The 27790-nt window shown below is 37.8% G+C and overlaps 1 protein-coding gene across 5 annotated transcripts in view; it reads left to right on the forward strand.

Moving 5' to 3' along the window:
- LOC126262727 (protein abrupt) overlaps positions 1–27790 on the forward strand; it is a 106542-nt gene that overhangs the window by 54660 nt on the left and 24092 nt on the right. For all 5 annotated transcript variants that reach the window (XM_049959528.1, XM_049959525.1, XM_049959530.1 and 2 more), the window contains exon 6: positions 2712–2774. In XM_049959528.1, the coding sequence (XP_049815485.1) occupies positions 2712–2774 (63 nt within the window). The remainder of the gene's footprint in view (positions 1–2711; positions 2775–27790) is intronic.

The following is a 27790-nucleotide window of genomic DNA, read 5'->3' on the forward strand; positions in this document are numbered from 1 at the left end:
GAGAAAATGGCAAGCAGAATTTCGCACAAACTATGCTCTCTGAAACCGTGCTGATTTGTAAGCTTCTCAGTCACAGGAAAATTTATTATATCATCCTTCCCCCACCCCCCCCTTCCCCCCTCCCCTACAATTTTACTACAAGTAATTGAAAATTATAAGTTGTACATTGGCATTGCAATAAAGGTTTGCGCATTGAATGCTTCATTTTTATACTTTGTCTAATACACACAGACAAATAACAAGCTGAATGTAATAATTCAGCAAGGCAACATGAGTGCTTTCTCTCTCCAATTTGGCAGTCTTCTGTAATTCAGGTCACTGTGTGAGTTTGTGTAGTGTTCAAGAGAAAGTACTTTGATGTGGAAGGACTGGAGCCTTAAACTCCTTAGCTGACCATATATAATTATTTTTTTATGTTGTCCTGAAAGCACATAATGCAAATGCTGAGGTAGTTCTTCCCCCATTTCAAGCTCGTGCTCCATTGTCAGTGACTTTATCATTGGAATGGTAAAACTAAACTTATTTTCTTATAATTCATATGATGATACGTATATGTTACTACTGTGCTGTTAAGGGAACAGAGGTGGTTATGATATTTGAGCATGCAGATATGATTACACAGCAATTCAGTTGTATGTGTTTTTATGTATATACTTATATTGATGTTGTAGACCTAAAACTGTGTTATCACTATTCCTTGTGTGATTCCCTGTAAATTCTCCCACTCCATGTACGAGTAAAACTTCCTCTGTCTCAGTGAGTATAGTATCCTTGATTCATGGGTCGTCACTGACTATCTGTTCTCTCCCCTGCTGCCTTACATATCCCACAATTATTATTATTATTATTATTATTATGCCATTGGTGGGGTGGCTTGCATGCCTCAGTGATACAGATAGCTGTACCGTAGGTGCAACCACAATGGAGGGGTATCTGTTGAGAGGCCAGACAAACGTGTGGTTCCTAAAGAGGGGCAGCAGCCTTTTCAGTAGTTGCAGCGGCAACAGTCTGGATGATTGACTGACCTGGCCTTGTAACATTAACCAGAACAGCCTTGCTGTGCTGGTATTGTGAACGGCTGAAAGCAAGGGGAAACTACAGCCGTAATTTTTCCCGAGGGCATGCAGCTTTACTGTATGGTCTAATTAAATCAGGTGATGCTAAGGGAATTAGGTTAGGAAATGAGACAGTTGAAGTAGTAGATGAGTTCTGCTATTTGGGGAGCAAAATAACTGATGATTGTCGAAGTAGAGAGGATATAAAATGTAGACTAGCAATGGCAAGGAAAGCGTTTCTGAAGAAGGGAAATTTGTTAACATAGAGTATAGATTTTAGTGTTGGGAAGTCTCTTCTGAAAGTATTTGTATGGAGTGTAGCCAAGTATAGTGGTGAAGCTTGGACGATAAATAGTTTAGACAAGAAGAGAATAGAAGCTTTTGAAGTGTGGTGCTACAGAAGAATGCTGAAGATTAGATGGGTAGATCACGTAACTAATGAGGTGGTACTGAATAGAATGAGGGGAGAAGAGTAATTTGTGGCACAACTTGACTAGAAGAAGGGATCGGTTAGTAGGACACATTCTACGGCATCAAGGAATCACCAGTTTAGTGATGGAGGGAAGCGTGGAGAGTAAAAATCGTAGAGGGAGACGAAGAGATGATACACTAAGCAGATTGAGAAGGATGTAGGCTGCAGTACATACTGGGAGAGGAAGCAGCTTGCACAGGATAGAGTAGCATGGAGAGCTGCACCAGATCAGTATCTGGACTGAAGACGACAATAACAAAAACAGCATTATTATTACATCCTTGTAAATGGAGTAGTGTGTATTTCAATGTATTGTTGATATGGTTCAGAAGAGACTTTCTCTGTCTTTAAATATGTCTGTTTGTGTCTGTATATGTGTGGATGGATATGTGTGTGTGTGTGTGTGTGTGTGTGTGTGTGTGTGTGTGTGTGCGCGCGCGCAAGTGTATGCCCGTCCTTTTTTCCCCCTAAGGTAAGTCTTTCCGCTCCCGGGATTGGAATGACTCCTTACCCTCTCCCTTAAAACCCACATCCTTTCGTCTTTCCCTCTCCTTCCCTCTTTCCTGATGAGGCAACAGTTTGTTGCGAAAGCTTGAATTCTGTGTATATGTTTGTGTTTGTTTGTGTGTCTGTCGACCTGCCAGCACTTTCATTTGGTAAGTCACATCATCAATGTATTGTTGGTTATATGCAGCTTATGAAATTCATTGGCCGCCTAGATTTTGAAAAAGATACAATCTCATCTTAAATTCAATATATACATGTATTTAGACATTGCATTTAATGAGTAATTTGTTGACTTGTGTATCTACTTTTGCACTTTAATAGTGAGGGAGACAGTCGGTAATTAACAGATGCTGCATTACAATTAGGTTACCATTGTGACATTAGAGCACTGTTTATTACCCATAGAAACTGAGACTATTTACATAACTGATGCAGCAGTGCTAGTGGAAAATAGTCCTATGAACAGCTAACTAAGCAAGCTTGGAAAATATTTTAGGTAATTAATCAGTATGTAAATTAACTAATGCAAATTTTTTGTTACCCTGTAAACACGATTCACACATTTGGTGGAATCAGTTAAAACAGCTTTTGACTTTCTCCATCATTAAGAAACACTGAAAATCATGTCTGTTTCTGGTGATTTCTTGTTTGTGCTAATGTAATCTCTATTGTGTTAGGCATTCCTGGACTGCTTCCTGGACCTTCTGGTCTCCACAGTAATAATCAGGATGGAAATTTTGGTAAGTGCTAATTTGTTGCCCAGTTATTGTTGGTCTTGCAAGGGAGTAGAATTGATAGTGCATGTGTGGGAAATGTTACTTTCGTTATTCTTTCAAAATGTTTTAAAACTGTGTAATACACTATGATTAATTTTGTAACTGTAACGAAGCATTGAGGGGATACCGATTTTGGAATAAGTTGTCTACATAAACTGATTTAAGGATGCACACAATTATCGTACGTTATATAAAGTATGTCTGCTCAGTTCTAAGTAGTTATTCAAAACTTCTGTTACAAATATGCATTAGTATAATTTTGGACTTTATACATTTTTCCCCATCAGTTCTGTAAGATGTTTTTGCACGATAAATGTTGTCATTGCCCTATAAAACTGACGGCATACAAGCACACTGGCATTTCCTCTGCCCCCTTAAACAGACTAAAACATTCCATTAATTTCCAATATCATATCAGCACACACTCCGCTGCAGAGTGAAAATCTCATTCTGGGAATTTCCAATTAATTAATGAGGAAAACTTGTAGTTGTTGGCTTTTTCTCAAAAAGTTTACTCAAAACACAGATAAAAAATGTCAACAGTTAATGCTTTCTATGTTAATGCAATTAAAGGAAACTAAATATTGTCATTAAAACTGCTGAAGACACCAGGTGTGTGCCAAGACCTAAACATTTCAACATATAAAACTCAATTCGGCAGATAATTTAAGGAAATGAATGAGATATGTTATTGAACTTAATTAAATAATTACTAGCATAACACATCAATAAACTACCATATATATCAGCAATATCATAAAGTTTTGAAATTACGTGGTGTTAACGCAGCAGGATTGGTACACCATATAGAACAGCAATTGTTGGTTTTGCTTCTAATAAGATTTGCAGAAGTAGTCTCGATACACTATAAATTGCCATTTAAAAAAAGAGCAAATAACGTTAGTGTGAACATAGAGGCTTCAGGAAAATAGTGGAAGTATGTGACAGGTAACAACAAACTGATACAAAAGCAAAAACAGAGCAGGTTAATGATAAAGAAAAGGCATCTGTGTAATAGAAAGGAGAGCCAAGTAAAGAAGAAAGGGACATGAAAAACAGCTAGGAAAAAATAGCCAGCTTTACCAGTTTCCATTTCATTTTAAAGAAGGTTATCTCAAAATACTTTCTTACTGGACTTTAAATTGAAATGTGTGGAATGCAGGACGGTTGTCTCAAAATAAAATGGGGAAGAAGACTGATGATAAATGAGTGAATTTAGAAATGCAAATGTACAGCTTGAGTAACAATAAATTGAGAAACAAACTCCTAATGCAGTACTTACATGTAGAGTTTATTTCTTTGTGTCTTCTTTCATTTTATATTAAGTGTTTAATACTTTCTTAAACAAACAAAGGAAGATTTGAGCACATGCTCAGTTTGTTGCAACACAAACAAACAAACAAACAAACAAAGGTTTAACTTTTACAACTGTTAGGAGCTAGTGACTCCTCCTTCTTGCAGACGAGTTGAAGGGAAGGAAGAAGGGTGAAAGAAAGGGACTGGAGAGGTTTAGGGAAAGTGGTACACTTCAGAAAAGTCACCCAGAACCCCAGATCAGGGGAGACTTACTAGATGGGATGAGATGGAAAAAGAAAAACCTCTCCAGAATTCATATGACATTTGTGGTGAAACAGGCACCAAGATCAAGACTGTCATGTTGTAGAGCATGCTCTGCAACAAGATATTGTGTGTTCCTGCTATACAACATCTACCTGTGCCCAACTGGTGTACGTTGTTTCACAGATGGCTCTCCCCTTGATAGTATATGTTTTGCCAAGTGCAGGGCTGTTATAAGCCATGGTAGGAGGGTGCGTTGGGCAAGTCTTGCAGTGGGGACAGTCACAGGTGTAGAAGCCATAGAGTAGGGAGATAAGTGCAGAAGGAGCATAGTGTCTGACAAGGATATTGGTGTACAACATGACAGTTGTGTTCTCGGTGCCTGTTTCACCACTTGCGCCATCTGGATTTTTCATCCAGAAGCCAGTTTCTCAGAACTCTGGAGGTGGGAACTAGCGCCACAACATGTTCTTGGTTTTCGCCACCCACCTGGCCTTATTTAATGTTAATTTCTTCCGCCTCAGCAGTTCTGCGCAGTAACTACTCCTTTATTCATTCTATTTTTCACTGTCCCCCTCCCACCTCTGTTACGTGCAATGCATGTACCTCATCACTCTTTTTTAATTCATGGGCGATGTTTTATCAGTAATTTGTGTCTTGCATGTTACCGTGTAGTCTTACCGTGTAGTCTTACTGTGTAGTCCTCCTGTAAGCTCTCAGGTTTTTTGAATCTCGTCTGGTGCAGTCTCCAGGAATCAGTCTTTCCTTGTCATCCCGCCCAGTAAGTCTTCCCTGAACTGAGGTTCTTGGTGACTTTTCCAAACTATACTCCTCTTCCTTCCCCTTCAACCTTGTGCTGCAAGGAGCCACTGGCTCTGAAAGATTGCATACATAAAGCCTTTTTTTATGTGTGTATTCTCCTACCGTCGCTTGGTGAGTAGACTTTATCTATCCAGTTACATTATATTGTCAAACGCTAAATCTGGATGTTCAGCCGCAGACTTGAACTTTCATCCTCCCTTTGCAAGTCCAGTGTGCTAATCACTGCACCACCTCACTTTTCTTACCACTTAACACAAGTACACGGCATTATATGCCCCCAGGGTAACAAAATCACTAATAGTTTCCATACAGAACATTTAAACATATTACATATTGTACACCTGCATGTGACCTTTCTGTAGTCATTTATCCATTGCCTGTCTTATATCCTTCTGAAAGAAAGTGCCACACAACACTGTCATTGTGTCATGTGGGTATAACTACATTGTACAGGATGGCAGATGTTCGTCGGAGACGAGTATCTGCTCAGAGTGGCCCCAAGGAAGTATAATGGGCCTGTTTTTGTTCTCTATGTATGGAACTGATCTGATGGGTAGACTGAGCAGCAATCTGAAACTGTTTACTGATAACGCCATAGTTTACAAGAAAGGGTCGTCATTGAGTGACTCTAAGGGGGGGGGGGGGGGGGGGAATGAAATGATGATGTGGCATTATTGGCAGAGAGACCCCATCTGGTATTGTTTGGCTACCTACGCAAGTCTTTTTATTTGATGCCAATTCAGCAACTTAAACGTCAGTGATGATGAAATGATGGCGAGGACAACAGAACACCCAGTTCCCCAATGAATAGAATGTCCAATTCAGCTGGGAGTCTAACATGCTGACGTAGACCACAAGCTGCATGCACTGCAAGGGGAGACAAGATGTGTGGATGGAATTTCTAGTTGGTGTGATAAATAGCAGCTTGCTCTAAATGTGGGAAGATTTAAGTTAATGAAGATGGGTGGGGGGGGACACATTCTGTAGTGTTGGAGCACAGTATTAGTGATATGCTTCTTCACACAGTCATGTCAATCAAATATCTAAGTGTAACATTGCAAAGCCACGCAAAATGAATAGAGCACATAAGATTGATTGTAGGGAAGGTGAATGGTCACCATTTGATTTACTAGGAGAATTCTAGGAAAGATTAATTCATCAGCAAAGGTGAACACCTCCAGAACATGTGTGTGTCTCATTCTTGAGTTCAGCTCAACTGTTTGGGTTCCTTACTATGTCGGATTAAAGAAAAACATACCACAATTCAGAGATGTTATGCTAGATTTGTCACCAGTAAGTTAGATTAGCTTGCAAATATTACGGAAATGCTCTGTGAACTCAAATGAAAATCCCAGTAGTGAGAATTGATTCTTTTCATGAACCACTATTGAGAAAGTTTAAAGTGGCATTTGATAGCCTGCAGAACAATCCTACCCCTGCCAACATACATCTTGTGTAAGAATTGTAAAGACAAGATAAGAAATACCAGGGCTTATGTGGAAATGTGTAGACAGTTGTTTCTCCTCCACATTATCAAGTGTGGTAAGAATAATAATAAATGAAAAGCACCAGTTTTCTTTTGTTCTACAATATTATTTTTATTGCTAACCGGTTTTCGGCTTACAAGGCCATCTTCAGACATTTACTGAGTATTATCACCAAAGAAGTTAAATGTTAGCAGACAACATTGGAAGAGAAGTAACACATCTAAAGTGAAGTAGAAACATACAGTGAGTAACATCTTTGCAATGAAATAGTAAAAACTGAACAGTACATAAATAACAATGGAGTTGACAGGAAAACCTTTAACACAAAATAGGAATAGCATGCCTACATAACAGTTTCTATTAATAAACAAAACTAACGAAATAAGATAAAATTAGTACTAGACAAGGCTGCATCAAGAGGTATGAAACATGGAGAGTGATACACAACCAATTAAAAAAGAAGAGACAGTTGTCAATGTAAATACAGAGTACACGAGGAACTTAAACAATATCAATAAGATAAACAGAAATTAGTAAATGCAGGAAAATTGAGGTTTTGAGGGAACCTACAGTTTGAGAGTGTGGTGGTACTGCATTTTAACATTAACACTATAATCAAAGCAGTGGCTGTATACCAGTTTACATTAAATAAATGAGCAAAGTAAAATACGAACAGTATTTGATGAGACAACTACAAGGGGAGTTAAACATGGACAGTAATACAAGTACAAGTTAAAAGCAAACCCTTAACTATTGAAACTACAGCATATGTGGAATACAAAGACAACTGCAACAAATAAAACAACTTAATGACTACAGGAAAATGGGAATATGTAGGAAGAGAGAGTGTGGGAAGTAATGAACAACAAAGATGATTATATGAAGTTTAGGATGAGATCTGGACTGTGAGCAAGATGTTTGTTAATTTCCAGGGCTTCCAGCAGGTTGAATTTATGGCCTTTGTTTGCTAAGTGAAGTACATGGGACACTGGCTGGTAGTTGTGACCCTCACTCAGTACATGCTCAGCAAATGCAGAGTCTGAATTCTGCAACCTCCAGCTGCGTTCATGTTCAGCCAGCCTAGTTGATATCTCTGCCTGACTGACCAATGTAAAATTTGTCACAATCAGAACAGGTGATTTTGTATACCCCACTGTTGGCTAATAACTGGATCTTGTCTTTGCTATTAAAAACACACTGGGCTGTAGTGTTCCTGACATAGTAGGAAACCCTATACTTGCAGGATTTCAGTGCTTTGGCTACAGTCTGTGATACCTGACTTAGAAATGGTAGAGTACACCATTTTTTGCAGACAGTGGATGGGGAAGCAGGTGGGGCATAGAGGAGGGGTATAATTTTCCGTTTTTGTTTTCTGTGCAAGATGTGGTCAATAAGAACTGGATTATAGCCATTGGTTGTGGCAATAAATTTTATTGTATCTAACTCTGCTTTAAAATCATCTCTGGACATGGGGATAGATATGAGACGGTGTACCATTGAGTGGAAAGCTGCATGTTTGTGAGCTATGGGGTGTTGTGAGCAAGAAGGTATTACTGTGTCTGTAGTTGTTGTTTTTCTGTAAATTTTGAAACAATGTGTGTGTGTGTGTACTGATTTCAACGGTGAGATCTAAGAAGTTTATGGATTTGTTGCCAATTTCCATAGTGAACTGGATATTTTTATGTTGACTGTTTAGGTTTTTCAAGAATGTGCTGAGTTGTCTTGTAGTACCAGTCCACATACATAGGACATAATCTACTTATCTAAACCAGTATTTGATGTTTGCACTCAAAGGTTCTGTTTTTAGAAAATTTTGTTCAAAATGGTCCATAAATATTTCAGCCAACAGTGGACTAAGAGGGGATCCCATAGCTAAGCCATCTAATTGTTTATAAAGAGTGCCTTGGAACTGGAAATAGTTCTGTACAAGGCAGGTCTGTGTGGCCAGTCTCAAGTCGTTCAATTCCACAGGATGGACATTAGACTTGTGCATCAGCTCTGTCAGAATGTCAATACATTCTACTACTGGTATGTTAGAAAACAAACTGCTGACATCAAAGAACACTAATTTATCACTGTGTGAGACAGATACACCTTTTAACTTGTTTACCAGGTCCACAGAGTTTGAAATACCATGCTTTGGTTTGAATTTAGTCTTGCTCTTAATTAGGACATCAAGTTTACTGGCTAGTTTGTAAGATGGAGCAGTGAATGATGATACAACTGGACGAATAGGCACATCTTGTTTATGCAGTTTAGGAAGCCCGTACATTCTAGGAGGCACTGGGTTCATATTAGTTAACAGTTTTACTTCAAATTCAGAGAACATGCTTTTGCATGAAATGATTGCATATTTAACATCCTCTCTGAACAATTTAGTAGGGTCTTTCGGAAGGACTTGGAAGCCTGTGGTATTCAGAAAATCATTAACTTTATCCGCATATTCACATTTGTTCAAAAGCACAATACTGTTGCCTTTATCAGATTTTGTGGCAACGATACCTTGGTGTTGTAATTTCTGTTTTAAGGACTTGAGGGTGTGAAAGTCAATAGACCGTGGGATGTTACACACGAATTTGGTTTCGTTCTTTGGTGCATTGGCAACTATATATTTTGCAGTGGTGTCTTTCGTTAAGGCATATTCAATATCAACTTTCATAACATCCAGTTGTTTTTCTGATGGAGGGTGGGGAGGAGCATATTTAAAACCTTTTTCAAGCACTTTTTGTTCCTTTGGGGACAGAACCAAGTTCGATAAGTTAATTACACGTTGCAAAAAATTTTGTTTACAATTTGAGGTTAGAGGTTCACTCACCTTCCTAAACATAGATAATTTCTTGTTCTGCTGCAAAAATACGTCGTGAATAAGATCACTTACACTTTGACGAACTTCTCGATCGAAAACATCGAACTCACATGGGTGTAACTTAGATGTGATAGCCATATGTACCACTTTTAGATGTGTACACACGTTGTCACGAACACGATACCATTTCTTCCTTTATCCATGTGTATCTTGCGACGTCAACAGCTTTGTTTGCTGCGGCGGATGTTCCTCTTGTCTTTATGGAGACGTATTTTGGCATAATTTTGCGTTGCAAACACTGTTTGTTAAACCAAATGTGTTGTGTTGATTTAGCTTTTTATCTGAGTAATCTACTATAAAAGACGGATAATTGTGCTGTTGTGGCACATTTTATCATATTAATGCAGATGTAAATGTAGATAGAGTATGTCGATAAATTCTGTTCAATAAAAGTATGGTCTCTATTCTTATAAAACCATTTTGTTTATGTAAAAACAAACGTCTAAGGAAATATACTTAGTTGGAAACGTAGCAGCAAGGGGTTGATGTGCAATAATTATTTCAATAAATGTAAATCACACACACAAACAATATCGGAACTATCTGTAAATGTGGTTGTTGAGATTTGTGAGCATTGCATTCTGTGTTGCACTTGCCAAGATTAGGTTTGTTCCCTGACAGTATTGTTAAAATACGTAAACAGCATGAAATAATGTTTTCTTTCATTCTTGATATGTATGAATGAATGTTACTGAACTATCAGTTTAATAAGTTCTGCTTGTGAAATAGTAACACACATTATTTACAGAAAAACTAGTAGAAGCCAACTTTGGCGCTCACATCACCTGCACAGCACAGCGCTGTGCACATATGCACAGTGCAGAACTGTGCAGAAAGCAGAATAGTGTCCATAGGCGGGCAACAGTGTTCCAGTCTGCTCGTGGCATGTCAAGAAAAGGAAAGACAAAAAACACCATCCAAACAGTTTGCATGTGAATGAAACATTTCCTTCCCTGTATCGGCACTGTGTAAAACTTGTTTATTTTTGTGCAGAGTAGCACGGTTTGATATCCACACTGGCACACCACACTGCACCAAAACTTTTTCCTCAGCTCTGCTTGGCACAGCTGGTGTGGATGCAGTTTTAGTTTTCGGAGAAATGTAGGCACGTGCGAAGCAATACTGATGCTAAGATTCGTCTTAGAAGATAGATTGAAGAAAGACAAACCTACGTTTATAGGATTTGTAGATGCAGAGAGTGTTTTTGACAGTGTGTACTGGAATACTCTCTTTGATACTTAGAACGTGGCAGGGATAAAAGACGGGGTGAAAGGTTATTTACAACCTGTGCAGAAATCAGCATTGAGTTGTAAGGGCCACAGAACGTGAAAGGAAAGCCGTAATTGAGAATGGAATGAGACAGGGCTGTAGTTTATTCCAAGTCGTATCTAATGTTATTCAGTCTGTACTTTGAGCAGGCTGTGAAGGAAATCGTGGAGAAATTTGGAAAGGGAGTTAGAGTTATTAGGGGAGAAGAAATAAAAATTTGAGGTTTGCTGATGGCATTGTAATTCTGTCAGACACACAAAAGGCTTCAAAGAGCAGTTGAATGGAATGTATAGTGTCTTTGTAAAGAGATCAAATGTTCAAATAGGAGAATGTCTTGCCTCAGGATCAAACACAGAAATGGTGTCTGTTGTTTCAGTCTTATCCAAAATAACACACACTGTTAACATAATTGTTTTGAATCTTCTTCTGCAGTGTGTGTGTGTGTGTGTGTGTGTGTGTGTGTGTGTGTGTGTGTGTTGATTTTCTTACTGCTGAGTGTGCAGTTAGTTTTCCTTGTATGAGGTGAGAGAAAATTGTCAAAAGTAAGGAACTGGCTGTAAGAGATTAGAGAAGTTCCTCTCAAAACATTTAACATGAAAAGAGTGAGCTATGAGTAAAGCCTTAGAGTTTTAGTAGAAAATAAAGTCGGAGGTTGTTTGTCAGTGCATTAGAATGACCAATGGGAAGAATTGTTGATGGAGAATGTGAAAAACTACATTTAACTTATAATAGACATGAACTTAAACTAGATCCAACCTAGATAAAATATCTGGTAAGAATATTAGTGAGGAAATTGTACTGACCAGTTGTGGACCTACCATCCCATGGCAGCATGCCTCGAATAAGCAAGAACATTAGTGACAGATTACTATCCACTAATGAGGATTTGCTGGTGGATATGGAATTTCCTTAGGTATGAAAGATCTGAAAGTCGAGAGAACTTATCTGAAGACAGTGTGTAACAAATGTTGATTTCTGGAGTGGTTAACTCTATATTATGAGAGCAAGTAGCCAGAAAAGCTGAAAATCTGAAGACAAAAAATTGATTACATATTAAAACCACTCTGCCGTTTAAGGCATCAAAGCTTGTTAAAGGCAGCCTTAAAAAAATTTAACTTTCCACTGAATTCTGCATTGCGAATTGTTCATTATCTTAACAAACAAATTGTGATTATTTGAAAATATCAGAAACTAGGAAATATTTAACATATTTTTGTCTGTCTTATTACAATGATGCCCTTGTTGTTGTTGTTTCAAAATTAAGTAATTAATAAATAAATAATGAAATAAAAGAACATTGGAAAATTGGAAGACAAATTTTAAGTAGTTATTCATATGGTTTACATTGTACCAAATCAGAAATTAAAATTGTATAACAAAGATGCACTTAACCCAAATGCTGGTTTCAACTCATTAATGTGTTACTAGAAGTGTGATTTTATTAGAGGTGGAAAGCCTTCTTTGACCTATGAAAAGGGGGAAGATGGATACTTAATGTACATTTCAGTGTGAAACCTTACACAGGGTGCAGCATGACATTTTCTTATATAGGTATATAGCATTCTCAGAGTGAAAGGAAGCATTAAATCTTAGGACTTAATCAGGCTCAAACAGTAGGGTGTGCGTTTGGACCCTCGACCTGCCATCCATGAAGCCACAGGGTGAGAGCTTTTAAGACCAGTGGGTCATCGATATACCAATTCGACAAATTCCACTTACTTTTAAACCTACACGTTTACTCTGAAATTCACAATAAAGTCCCTGGCAAAGATTCATCGGACTACCTTCAAGCTATCAGTGATCATCATTTCTTCCAGTGTAGGTGGGTGCCAATAAAAAATTTCCACTGTCTGAAGAATGTCAAGAGAAGGTTCTGCCACAGAGAAAAATGCTTCTGTTTTAATGATTGCCAGTCCAATTCATGTATCTGTGGGACTCTCTCCCATATTTTGTGATAATACAAAATGAGCTGCCCTTCTTTGAATTTTTTGATGTCCTCTGTCAATTCTATCTGGTGCAGATTCCATACCACACAGCAATACTTCAGAAGATGACAAACAAGTGTAGTGCAGGCAGTCTCTTTAGTAGACCTCTTGAATTTTCTGAGTGTTATGCCATCAAATTGCACTCTTTGGTTTGCTTTCCCCATGACATTATGCATGTGGTCTGGTTTCAGTTATTTGTAGTTGTAATCCCTAAGTATTCAGTTGAATTCATCGTGTAACTGAAATTTTGCAGATTCCTTTTCGTACTCATGTGGACGACTTCACACTTTTCATTATGTAGAATAAATTTCCATTTTCAACATCATAAAGATATCTTGTCTAAATCATTTTGCATTTGGTTCTTATCACCTGATGACTCTTAATGATTTTAAATGACAGCATCATCTGTAAACATTCTGAGGGGGCTGCTCAGATTGTCTTCTAAATCGTTTATGTAGATCAAGAATAGCAGAGGACCTATAACACTTCCTTGGGGAATGCCATATATTACTTGTGTTTTACGCGATGACTTTGTTGGTAACTACAAACTGACGGAAGTAAAGTTGTGAGGGTGAGTCGCGAGTTGTGCTTGGGTAGCTCAGTTGGTAGAGTACTTGTCCGCGAAAGGCAAAGGTCCTGAGTTTGAGTCTCGGCCAGGCACACAGTTTTAATCTGCTAGGAAATTTTGTATTTGTTTTTTTCTACACATGTTGGCTATTCGTTGCAGTTTGCAACAACATACTGATGCAAAACAAAAATTGCAGACCAGAGGGGGTAAAAGACAGAAAAAGTATGAAAACTACACCTTGCCTATTTAAGAATTACTTAACCTAAGTAAAGAATCTTTACATCATACGAATGGAAATGATCATGAACAGTCCATCCGTCTCTCTGCAGTACAGAGTTTTCTACTGCTGAGCAAGATCCACATTCCCTTGACAGTAGAAGGAATTTACATCTGTCTCATTTAGTCTTCTCTAAGGCCTCGGGTTTTGCAAGTATAAAAGGTTTTGTGGAAATATGTGGTGCGCTGATGTGAACATTGGGTGTTGTGTTACTGTTGATTATATAACAACAACCCAACATATAGCTATTTAACCTTTGTAGTGTATTTTTTTAAAATTTAGTGGTAGGCTTCAAGTTTCCACCTGACTGTCCAGATTTAGGTTTTCAATATTTCCCTAAATTAGTCAGGTCCTATGCTGGGCTGATTCCTTTTGTAAAGGAGTGTGGCAAATTTTCTTCACCATCCTAGTCCAGTCTTAGGTTATTTTTGTGCCCCCCCCCCCCTCTCCCCCATTTCCTCTATCCATCCCATTATTGTTCTTGCTGATCGAAATATCCTCTGACCACAATTTCACTGTGTGTTTTGATACATATTACCTCACTGGCTTCTGAAAGTACCCTTAACACCACCAAAAACCACCAGTGGCTGGTAGTGAACTTTGTATTTAGAAGAGTAGAATTTACTTTCCAATCCCATAATCTTGATTCAGTTGTAGTTTTCTTAAATCACTTAATAAATGGACGCTTGGAATTTCTTAGTCCAGTTTTAACTACATTTGTGGTGACACTGACCTGGTTTTTGCATCAGTCTTGATCACCACAAATCTGAAAGTCTAAATGAGTGTGGGAAGGCATTTTCTCAAAGCTCTACATGACACCATAATTTACTAGGGCTTGCTGAAAAGTAATACCTTCATTATTATATGTTAAAACTCTGAAAGCTTTAGGTTAAAAAAATTATTAAGTTCTGCGTATTTATTCTTCATCTCTAAATATTTATTTCTCAACATAGTCACACTAGCGATGAACACATTTCTTCCAGCGAGAGACAGTTTGTCGTTACCATCACTGTAGGATGTTGGACTTGGTTGACGGAGCTACAACTCGCCTGCTTGCACCGCTTCATCACTATCAAAGTAAAGTCCATAAATGTGTTCTTTAACATTTGTAAATGGGTGAAAGGGGCCTAGATCGGATTGTATGGAAGATGGTTGATGACAGTGAAGCTAATGCATCGAAATGTTGCAGATGTCGTGGTGCTTGTGTGTTTCGGCATTGACATGCTCCACGTGTGGACGAACTCGTTTAATTTGAAACTTCATTCCAGCAAGCTGTTCCTTAGGGACAGTCAATTCTGTTACACACCCCCATGTTATGCACTACAGTTGGAGGTCTCCAGATGTGTAGACATGAAGAACAAATATGTAGAATGTTAACAGTGTAGAAAATGACAGATTGCTGCATACCGTAAAGAAGACACGTCAAGTTGTGGAAGGCACAATTAAGATATTTACACAAAGCTTTTGGCCACAGCCATCATCAGCAGTCTTGAGAAACAAAGAAACACACACCACATCATTAATACCCACAAGCAAGCACATCTTATGCACACAAGACTGCCAACTCCAGCAACTCGGGCCAGAATACAACTACCACGTGGGATGGCAGCAGCAATCTGGAGGGGCCAGGGAAGGGGAAAGGATAGTAGTGTGCAGCTGGGGGGACACCGTTATTTTTTTTAAATTTTGTGTATTGAACATCAAATAAAATCCAAACAATAAATTTCAGCTGGTAATGCACAGAATTTCTTCTCACCTCATCGTGTTTCCCCTTTCCCCACAAAAATCCACTGTCATCAGCATGATAGACTTGATTGCCAAGATGCACAGACTGAGCCACATGGTGGAAAAGAGTATTGTCTTTCACCTTTGTAGTGAGCAGGCACAAATATAATACTTCTGCAGCTTCAGCTCTTGATTTTGAATAGATACGTGAAGCACCTTCCGTTTACCAAACTTCTTCGTTGAACAACAATTGAGTCCCATCAAATAGTTAATACTTTGCTGCTTGCTGTGATGACCAAGGTCGCAGCTGTGAAACATTTGAAAGGAGAATGTTAACCTATTCGCATCTTGAATTTATGAGCACTGTCGATGCACTCAGAGAAGGAAGTGCAGATACATCAATGTCGACATATTGCAAAGACTACTCTCTTAAGTATAAAACAATTTTTCTATTCATGGAAGGCATATTACGGAATACCTACGGACCGAACCGCTGTGAGCAGTTGACTGTATGTTAAATTCTTTCACTGTGACAGTGTCCTGAAAATAATAGTCATTCATACACTACCAGGTTTTGTCCCTGCAATTTTAAATTGTTGTGAAATGTACATGGTGTGTCTCAAGGTGCAGATAATACTCTGGTTTCATTTCTAAATCAGATTTTGTCCGTTTGTAGAATATCAGGAAATAAGTTCACTTTGAACATTATCATCATGTTCCATCAAGCACCGATGGAGAATTCCTTTAATGTTACACATTTCATTTTGTGCATACTGATTTTTAGTTTAAGCTATGAGCTATGGCATATGTAACTCTTGGCATATCAACTACCAGAGGGCAGAAGGTAGACAACTGCAGGCTTTAGTCACCTCGATGCAACAACAGTGGATTTAGAGAAAACATTCACAGATTCTTCCTGTGAATAAGCCTTTCCTTAAACACACTGCAATCTCATTTATATATAACTCAGAACATTATGTTCTATCTCTACATTTTAAAAAATCTATTTATGCTTTATTTAATGATTTAGTAGTTTTTTCTGACCTTCCCAACGACAATTATACTTCCGACAATAATAATAAACATTATATTTCTGAATTCAAAGCTTTGTTTTGAAGCTCTCTAGTAACTAATGATTTATTAATCCATAACACCACAACAAATTTTAACAAACCGAGAATTTTATGCATCGGAGGAAAACAATAAACTCACTATAGTGATATATTTTTTCAGTGTTTTCAGCAAGTGGCTTCAATATTCTTACAGCTGTATTATAGAAAAAACTTCAGTATAAACAACAATTGAAGGGTTCAGCAGAAGGAAGTGCTAACCTTCAGTTTTGTAAGGATTAATCTGATCACACTATCTGTTCCGTTTTTGAGTGCACCTCATGCTGGTAATAAATTTTTCCACATGTACTGCTAGAAAAGGTGTCTCGTATATACCAAACAATGGAAAATCCAGGATTGAATATAACCATATTATGAGAAGGAAAATAGCTACTCACCATATAGCGGAGATGCTGAGTTGCAGATAGGCATGACAAAAATATTTTCCCACTTAAAGCTTTCGGCCAATGGCCTTTGTCAACAATACACACACATACGTACACACATGCTCACGCAAAAACAACTCACACACATGACTGCAGTTTAGTTGCCTGAGACTGCAGTCTCCTATAAAATTTGTTTTGTCTTATTGTATTTATGTTCTTGACAACTCTAAATATTTTCTTGTGGATTAGTACTTTCTTCTACTGACCCAGTCAATTAATCTTCAATTTTAAATTTATAAAATATTTATCGGCATCAGTCTTTAACAAAATTTCATTAGTACATGCCTTTTGTGTGCACACTTCCTGTTGACTGAATGTAATGGAAGCTACAGCTAACAGAATGTCAGTCACACAAGGAGTTCAGTAGTGAGCAGAACTAGGTTTCGAGGATGAGCATATACTTAAAATTAAATCCTTCTGTCGACCACCAGACTCGCCCACAGATATAATGAAAAACTTTAGATAAAACTTTATTTTGTTAATACGGTCATCATTGGTGGAGACATCATCCAAGAACCAATTGTGACTATTACAGTTTTGTTAGTGTTGGGTGTGAGAACACATCCCTGAAAACATAACTAAAAGCCTGCTCTGAAAACTAACTAGAGGAGATAGTTTGGAAGCCCACACATGATAAAAATATGGGGATCTAATGGCAACAGATAGACCTCATCTCTTTGAAATAGACATCAACAACAATGAGAGTGTTGTAGCAACAGTTATTACCAATATTTAAAAACCAAAACAGTCTAAGATTGCAAGCATTTGTTTAATTCAATTACCAGTTTCAGTTGTAATGATCATCTTCAGATTGATCCATAAAAGAACGTGCATATTTACGAATAAGAGAACTGTGAAAAGTTAACAAATTCAAAAGTATTAGTGTTGATGCACATTGTCTTAGAAGCAACAAACAAACAAACAAACAACATACATCTCCTTAAAGTTAACAAAAGGGACAAATAATTTTAGCCATGATCAGCATAATTACATGGCATAAAAACCTAATAAAGTTATAGTAAATGCTTGTAGTCTGTAACGCAGGACAGTCATTAGCACACTCTGCTTACAGCTGCAGTACAAACAGCTGAGGGGGCTTGGCCACTAGGAATTGCTGTCTGTAAACACTGTTTATGGTGGCTATTACACAAGGCAGAGATATGATTCAGTACCAAAGTTTGGTCGAGTTATTCACTCTTTTAACCATATTAGAGCAAAGATCTCTCGAACAAAAAAATCATCCCAATGGTTGTAAGAAAGCACAAGTCACACCTGTGTAAAAGAAGGATAACATAGGGAAAGCACAAAACTACCATTTTATATCCTTGACATACATTTTCTTTTTCTTTTTTTGTGTAGACTCTTAGAACATATTCTTAACTCAAATGTAATGTGGTATCTCAAACACAGTGACCTCCATGCCAGTCTTGAGTAATCTTGTTTTATGAAATGAACTCTGAAAACAATGGTCATTCAAAAACCATCTTCAGCTTTTCTCTGAAGACATTCTGAAAATCATGGATCAGGACAAGCAGGTAGATGCAGTATTTCTTGACTTAAGAAAACATTCAACTCAGTACCACACCTATGCTTATTATTGAAAGGAAGGGGTATCAAGCTAAACTTATGTCTGGACTGAGGATCTCGTGATTTGGAGAATGTAGGATGTTACTGTAGATGGAAAAGTTGTTGACAGATGGAGAAGTAACTTTGTGCGCTGTGTTGTGAACCTTGCTGTTCATGTTGTACATCAATGATGATGCAGCTAATATTAATAGTAATTTCAGACTTTTGCAGGTGTTGCAGTTACATATAATAAACTGCTGCATGTAAAAATCTTCACGAATATTTAGTCATATCTTTATAAGATTTGGTGTGAGGATTGGCATCTTATTGTAAATGTTCAAAAATGTAGAGATCACTTCATAAAACAAAACAAAGGAAGTTGGTTGGTTGGTTGGTTTGGGGAAGGAGACCAGACAGCGTGGTCATCGGTCTAACAAAGGAAGTGTCCTATGACTAAAATGCATATGAATCAAAATCGGAATTGGTCAACTTATACAAACATCTTTTTAGAACAATTTGTTTGGATATAAAATGGAAGGATCTCGGTTCAGTCATATGTAAAGCAGATGGTAAACTTCGGTTCTTTGCTAGTGTTCCAGGGAAATGTAGTCAGCTTACAAAGAAGATAGCTTTCAAAACCATTGTGCAACACATTCTGAAATATTGCTCAAGTGTTTTGGACCCTTCTTAAACAGGACTAACAAGGAGGGTTGAACAGATACACAGTGAGTGGTCACAAGATTGTTTGATTATGGGAGTGCATCACAGTTAAATTGAGGGGGGGGGGGGGGGGGCTTAACTGGCAGATGCTTGAAGAAACATGCAAACTATCCCTAAGCGTTCTTAAAGCATTTCAGGAATCATCTGTGAGTGATGAATCAAGGAATATAGTACAATCCCTTACGTTTTGCTCCCGAAATGAAAGGCAGACTAATTACACAGAAACATTTAAGCAGTCATTCTTCTAATCAATTGGTAATGCTGCTAGTTCAGTGTCGGAGGAAGGCAAAGGCGTACTACGAGGGCAGTTCAATAAGTAATGCAACACATTTTTTTTCTGAAACAGGGGTTGTTTTATTCAGCATTGAAATACACCAGGTTATTCCCCAATCTTTTAGCTACACAACACTATTTTTCAACGTAATCTCCATTCAATGCTACGGCCTTACGCCATCTTGAAATGAGGGCCTGTATGCCTGCACGGTACCATTCCACTGGTCGATGTTGGAGCCAACGTCGTACTGCATCAATAACTTCTTCATCATCCGCGTAGTGCCTCCCACGGATTGCGTCCTTCATTGGGCCAAACATGTGGAAATCCGACGGTGCGAGATCGGGGCTGTAGGGTGCATGAGGAAGAACAGTCCACTGAAGTTTTGTGAGCTCCTCTCGGGTGCGAAGACTTGTGTGAGGTCTTGCGTTGTCATGAAGAAGGAGAAGTTCGTTCAGATTTTTGTGCCTACGAACACGCTGAAGTCGTTTCTTCAATTTCTGAAGAGTAGCACAATACACTTCAGAGTTGATCGTTTGACCATGGGGAAGGACATCGAACAGAATAACCCCTTCAGCGTCCCAGAAGACTGTAACCATGACTTTACCGGCTGAGGGTATGGCTTTAAACTTTTTCTTGGTAGGGGAGTGGGTGTGGCGCCACTCCATTGATTGCCGTTTTGTTTCAGGTTCGAAGTGATGAACCCATGTTTCATCGCCTGTAACAATCTTTGACAAGAAATTGTCACCCTCAGCCACATGACGAGCAAGCAATTCCGCACAGATGGTTCTCCTTTGCTCTTTATGGTGTTCGGTTAGACAACGAGGGACCCAGCGGGAACAAACCTTTGAATATCCCAACTGGTGAACAATTGTGACAGCACTACCAACAGAGATGTCAAGTTGAGCACTGATTTGTTTGATGGTGATCCGTTGATCATCTCGAACGAGTGTGTTTGCACGCTCCGCCATTGCAGGAGTCACAGCTGTGCACGGCCGGCCCGCACGCGGGAGATCAGACAGTCTTGCTTGACCTTGCGGCGATGATGACACACGCTTTGCCCAACGACTCACCGTGCTTTTGTCCACTGCCAGATCACCGTAGACATTCTGCAAGCGCCTATGAATATCTGAGATGCCCTGGTTTTCCGCCAAAAGAAACTCGATCACTGCCCATTGTTTGCAACGCACATCCGTTACAGACGCCATTTTAACAGCTCCGTACAGCACTGCCACCTGTCGGAAGTCAATGAAACTATACGAGATGAAGCGGGAATGTTTGAAAATATTCCATAAGAAATTTCCGGTTTTTTCAACCAAAATTGGCCGAGAAAAAAAATGTGTTGCATTACTTATTGAACTGCCCTCGTACTTCCAATAATACTATATCTATTAAAGCACCATGTTGCTACAAAAACATTGGGACTGAAAAGAGCTTCACTTACTTCAATTAATGACTGTTTTCAGGCCATTAGTTGTTTGTTGTTGTGTTTGTTAGAGTATTTTAAGTTGTTTTTTTGCCATTTTAAAAATCGTTTGACAGAAATACATATATCACTTTCCACAGAACCTGTTTATTGTTAATACAACATGTGTTCATGATAGTGGTATGCAATTTATTATGAAGAAAACGTGTTAAATGACCCATGCTTCCTTATAGTGCAGAAATTTGAAAAGACCAAATGGTATCATTGCTGCATTCCACCAACCACCATAATGTACTACCTATATATTATGGATAAAATAATAATTGGGAAGATAGCAAAGTAGCCCTGGTGATATACTTCTATTTAAGAAGAATGGAGTTCGTGTTTCTGATCACCTTGATTTTTTTAAATTTCCTTTGATTTCCCTAACTCATTCCAGGCAAAACAGTAAAGGTAACGGGCATTCTCATCCACTGTTCTTCACAAACTGTGCTACTGTTTCATTTGTAGTTATAGTAATAACATAATGTGATATATTAAAACATAACCTCTCATAATTCCTGCCTGCAAATTTGACTAAACCATAATAAAGTTCTTTTGGTTGCTTCCCTATTCCCTCTCATCAACAGAAAAATGGGTAGGGAAAATAACCACACAGATGTAGTATCGAAGTTTTTGAATGAAAAATGAACTTAAGTACTTAAGAGTGAAACAAGGAATGCTCTAATGAAGGAACGTTAATTTTCTTTGAAGCAGTTTGCACAGCAATAACAAAAGGCAGAGATTTGGGTGAAATTCATTGTTGGGAGCATCATGATAATTAGAAATATTTATCACTTCCATTAGCCGGAGTTGTCCCAAAGATTTCATTACAATAACACACAACAAATAAGTTTCATTGATATCAGTCAGCATTACACTGTACACTAATCAGCAACAGCAATGTAATAATGATAAAATACTTGTTTCATTGGTACTGCAAAAGTGAACATAAAAACTTAAAAAAAAGAAATATACTTCTTTTCAAGTTCTTAATAACATGTTATGTTTTATGGGGTATAATTTCTGTGTAGTTTTAAAAACCAGGTTTTGTGTTTAAACATTCATGTACATAGAATTTCAATGATGATAGTGTGTATATTTATTCTGTGTATGAAACCCTTGGAAGACGAGTAAAAAGTTTTCAAATTGCAAAGGTGTTTTTCTTATCACCAAAACTTTGCGCTGCATGCTGTTTGACTGCTAGCTAACTAATGCTACATAACTTTTTTCCATTGTGAATGAATATTTATGCATATATGTAAAATGATCATAACCAAAACATGTAACCATAACATTAATTTTTATACAATATGGGGTGTATTCTCGCTCTTACACAGCCTGGGTGCTCCGAGATGTTTGTGTGTGTGAAATCAAAGACATTACTGGATGTGATGAATATTAATCAGGTACTCTTTAGAAAAGACAGATCATTAGATGTGTAAAGTCTTTCTCTCTTATTGTCCTTTCTTTCCATTCCATACCACCAACAACAATGTGTGTGTGCGTGTGTGTACTTCTAGCTGTAAGTGTAAAGACTTCTTTTAATTTGCAGTTTTCTTTTATTTCAAATGGTATTTCAACTCTGAGTGCCTGTATGTTAGGAACCATCATTGTGAAAATTATAAACATAAGAAAGTCAGAGAACAGAACTGATAAACCTGGCCTGGACTTCCAGGGCCCTGGTCTGCTTTGGGAGGATCAGTTCCACATGATGATGGTGCTCAGAAGCCAATCTGCCCAGAGTGTGGTCGAATGTACAGCACTACTAGCAACCTCAAGCAGCACATCGCGAATGTTCATTCCTCGACAAACTATTGGGAGCCATGCCAGATATGTGGCAAACGCTTCAAAACAAAACAATACTTGCATACACATCTGTTGCAAACACATGGGATTCGGCAGAGAAGCATTAGAAATCAGAATTTGCTTAATTATCAGCAGTCCTCTCAGATATAACAAAATTTCCTTTGAGGAGGAGAGAGTATTAACTGCAGATGCACAAAGGACACTCAGTATAACTGCTACTTTTTGAATATCATATGGTATTCTTTTTCTAAAGTGCTCTGTCTTTACATTATCTTGAAGATTGAAAGTCCTGTCACGTAATTACTTACATGGGTCTGAAAAATTATGCTCTGAAAACAGAAACTTCTGAAATTATTTCAATAGCAATGTAATTATACACATTTTCATTCTGCAGTCTCATAGAATCAGATGAGTAATAATTCCGTTCAGTTAAGAGATTGTATGCTATATAGGTAGAGTGTAGGTTTGACAGCATCATGTAATTATATGGAAATAAAACTGCAGTCTTTCAACTGTGCCCTTGATCAAGAAACACTTGTACAAAAGGTTCTATTGTAGCAGAATAATTCTAAGTAACAGGTATTGGCAAGAAGGATTTTTGTGTGTAACCAAAGAAATGTATGGTTTGTGTCTCAACAACTTGAAGAACTAGGTGAGAATATTTTTTACAGTTTGTAATCAGCTTATCATTGAGAAATTATTCCTTATACCTGTCATTGCCTAAATAAGTGACACTCTCACTGTAGTACCTGGGCTGCCATTAATCGAATATTTTTGAAATTAATTGTCATTTATCAATACTGAAGTACCACTCCCCTCGTTTGCAGGGGCGACTGTAGGCTCCTTCCCTTCAACTCTCCGACCCATGTGCTCCTTTTGCGGCCGGGTTTACAGCTCACCAAGTAACTTACGGCAGCATATCAGCAATGTACATGTTCAAACTTCAGAAGATCAGTGGCACTCGTGTGATGTCTGTGGCAAGAAATGCAAGACCAAACATTACCTCATCAACCACAAACTACAGGCTCATGGAATTAGACAGAGACAGCTATAGACTTTGAAAGGAGTTACTTGTAGAAGACTTTAATTACAAAACTTGGGTACTGCGCTCTGTTATTTTTCTTTGGAGGAATGACAAAAATTATTTGTTAAATTTGTTTTTTTTTAATGAAAACTAAAACCATGGTTTCATGTAATACATACAGCTTGTCAACCCTCCCCCCCCCCCCCCCACCCAAAAAAAAGAAAATTCTCTCTCTCTATTTCTCTTTTCCTTCTCTCCCTTCTCTCCATTATTTAAAAAAAGGCTTGCAAAATAAAACATAAGCAACTGCTTGGTTGGGTGTAAAGCTATCGTCAGTTTAAAAGTAATTGTTGATATGAATTTATTTAAAAGTTAGCTAGTAAATTTGTCAATTTCATCAAGGCTACGTCTGTGAAAGTGCTAGTTGTTCAGTTCTGTCTTTCTCACTCCTGCTACACTAAAAATGTAGGATTTTTTAATTTTTTTATTTTTTATATTTTTTTATATATAAAGAGATTTGCGCGCCTTTCTATCTGCATTTCTAATTGCTATTGATGATAAGCAATCCACAAAGTTACTGTGGGCAACGCAGAATAGTGGTGTTTGCAGTCTGTTTACTGCTAATTTGTTGTTTTCCAAACCCAAAAAGGGAGCATATAGCATTAAATCATATTTAATGAGAGGAGGGGGTGGAGTTTGTGGGAAGGAGTGAGGTTTGTGGGAAGGGTGAGGTTTGTATTCCACCACTGTTCATATCTATTGTTAGACTACGGGGCATCAAAAGAGAGTGCTTGATAAAAACAAATTTTCGGTGTATAGTTCTGGATTCGTCTTGTAAAAACATCAGTTGGAAATGGTAATTGTTAAGCTGAGATAGAATTTAAACAAAAAGACAAGAAATGCTTATACAAAATGGGAGCACTTTATTTCGAGAATATCCCTTGCCGGATAAGCGCTTAACTGATGATACTAACACTATAGGTAGATCATTTTTGTAGATTAATTTTGATTGACTTAAATCAAATTCATCTTTAGTTGTTAGTAACATACAAACCTGATGGAGAATTGTCATTATGCATTGCATGTATTGTCCCGAATTGTGACAGTAGCTTATAGGTGGTCTCTCTCTCTTACGGACCTTCTGTACAATAGTCTTGAATGCTCAGTACCGTGCCTGGTCAAAATATACTACATGTTAGTGAGCACAGTGTGGTGTTCTCCCTGCTCCCTCTTGGGCTGTAATCCCCCCTCCCGTCGCTACTCCTGCAAAACCAGAGGTTTGGCTCTGTAGAAATTTATAACAATGTTTAATGTTCATTTTCTCCTTTGGAAATTCAGTCTGTTGAGAATTACATGTTGCCTGAGACTACTCTCGTAGAGCATAATTGAAAACCTCATGTTACAAATAAGAGAAGTAAACTGTACGGGCAGTGCAGTTAGGAGCAGAATTGTGGGTGACAACTTGTTTTCCTTATATATTATTACTGAGACTTTAATAGAGTAAATGAAAAAACAGTAATGATATTCAAGTTTTAGTTCCTTGTGATGGTTTTTGCAGTTTCTTATGCCCGCATACACCAAACTGTGTACGAGCTGTAATCAAAAAGTGATGGGGATCTTTTTCTTTAAGTATCTTCATTTATTCATCGTCAACAACAACTTGCTCCCTTCAAAGTAATCCCAGTCAGATGTAATATGCTTGTGCCAGTGCACTTTTGGAATTCATTTTCCATTGTGGTGTTCAGTTCCTTCAGCGATTGTGTTCTTAACTCATCAGTGATGGCAGAACATGGTCCTTTCATGGTTCTCTTGAGCCTTGGGGATAGAAAGAAGTTGCAGGGGTCAATGCCCAGTGAACACAGTGGCTGAAGCCAAATAATGGTTTTATTTTTTGCCAAAAAAATCATGAATAAGCATTGAGATGCGAGCAGGTGCATTATTGTGACACATTTTCCGTAAGTGGTTTTGCCACATTTTCCGTAAGTGGTTTTGCCATAATTCTGGGGTTGTTTCCTTCGGATTGTTTCAAATGAATGGTGTGGAACTTCCATCCAGTTGTAATCAAAGAAAACGGTGAAAAGGACCTTCACATGTTATCAAATTTGTCGAATTTTTTTCGGTCTTGTCTCTTCAAGCAGTTTCCATTGGGACGATTCAGTCTTGATTTCAGTGTCATACCCATGTTTCGTCATCTGTTATAAACTTTCTTCAGAAATTCATAATCATTGTTGATTATATTCGGAAATTCCTGAGGGACGTCTACGTGACATCATTTTTGGTTGAAATTCAACAATTTTATAATGAGCTTTGCTGCTACGTGTTTCGTGTCCGAAACATCCAAAAAAACTGCTTGGTGCGAACCAAAGGATATGCTGGCATCATCGGCAACCTTTCTGATAGTGATTCTTAACTTCTTCCACACTGTCATCGGTAATTGGTGTGCTAGGGCGTCCAGTACAGTTGTTGTCTTCATCTTCTCGAACCTCTATAAAATGTTTATACCACTCATAAAATCTTGTCTTCCCCATATTAGATTCCCCAAAAGCCACAGACAACATTTTGAATGTGTTGCTGCACTTTATTCCTTCTTCAGGCAAAATTTAATGTAAATTCTTTGGTACAGCTTCTTTGTAAGTAAAAATTCACCCTGCATTCAAGAACATGTATAACTTTTTCAACTTTCAACAATATACTAAATATTCAGAATGGCAGAAAATGCAAATGTACACCAAGAACCATGTGTACAAACAAAATAAAATAAAAAAATGTGAAAATAGGATGGTATAAAACCACGAAATTGGAAAAATTCCCATTACTTTTTGATGAAACTTCTTATATTATCTGCATGCATAAAAGAAAAAAGTAACTGTGTAATCCTGAGAACCTTGTATACTGGCACATCATATGTCATAATCAGCATTTCTAAAGAAATTCATTAAAAAGACAGTAAACAAAGTGACGTGAAACATATTGTGGCCATTATTATACAAACTGTTCTCTTAAACCTACAAAACTTTTTCCTTTCTCTTGCAGAATAACAAAAACAGTCAGGCTAGGTCACAACTAACATTTGCTTATTCTTGTGGCTAGTTTCAGTCAGACATCCATCTTCAGACTACTAACTCTGAAATTAACAAAATGAGCCATGTATGATACAGCTAATCACCATACAGACAAGCATACAGCAACACAGTTAAGATATAAAAATGCATGCACCCATGGTGACGTGAGGACCAGTACACTGAGCTGCCGTATGCACCAAAAGGAACCACTAAGCAAGTGCTGACTAGTGTGTAGATGCTAGGGTTTATAAGGGGAAGCTCTAAGATGTGTGCATAGTTTATCTTGTAACTGTGTTGCTGTATATACTTTGTACGGTGAATAGGTGTACGATACTTGACCCTTTTTGTTAATTTCCGAGTTATTGGAATGAGGACAGTCATGTTTGACAGAAATGAGAATAAACGAATATTAGTTGTGATCTAGCCTGACTGTGTTTGTTATACAGCTTTCATTATATTGCTTAGGATGATCACCTCAGAAATTATTACCACAGCAAAAGCATTGTCTGGGAAGGTTTAAAGTTCTGAAGAGCTTTTGAGAATAATGTATCTGACCCCAAATCCTAATTTTGCTGTATCCAGGATGTCATTCGTACACCTGTGTATTTGCCTGCCCTCAGCTGTTTTTATCAGAAACACAAAAAGGCACATTCTGAGTAGTTAGTACCATTTCAGTGTCAACTATATGGCAATCAAATTAAAGATAATGCTGTGTGCAGTTATATCAGCAGGAAACAACATTAAAAGTCTCTCTCTCTCTCTCTCTCTCTCTCTCTCTCTCTCTCTCTCATAAACTTTCAAAGAACGATGTTATTATTTGGATGATTTTACAGTAAGTAAATATTTTGAAATTCATTAGAATAGTTTTCCAAATGTAACAGGCACTTCAGAAATTTTGGTTGCTTTACTATCCTCCTCCTCTTGGTTATAAAAAGGGTTTAGTGACTTAGTC

This window comes from Schistocerca nitens, chromosome 6, assembly GCF_023898315.1.
Source record: "Schistocerca nitens isolate TAMUIC-IGC-003100 chromosome 6, iqSchNite1.1, whole genome shotgun sequence".
Classification (NCBI taxonomy): domain Eukaryota; kingdom Metazoa; phylum Arthropoda; class Insecta; order Orthoptera; family Acrididae; genus Schistocerca; species Schistocerca nitens.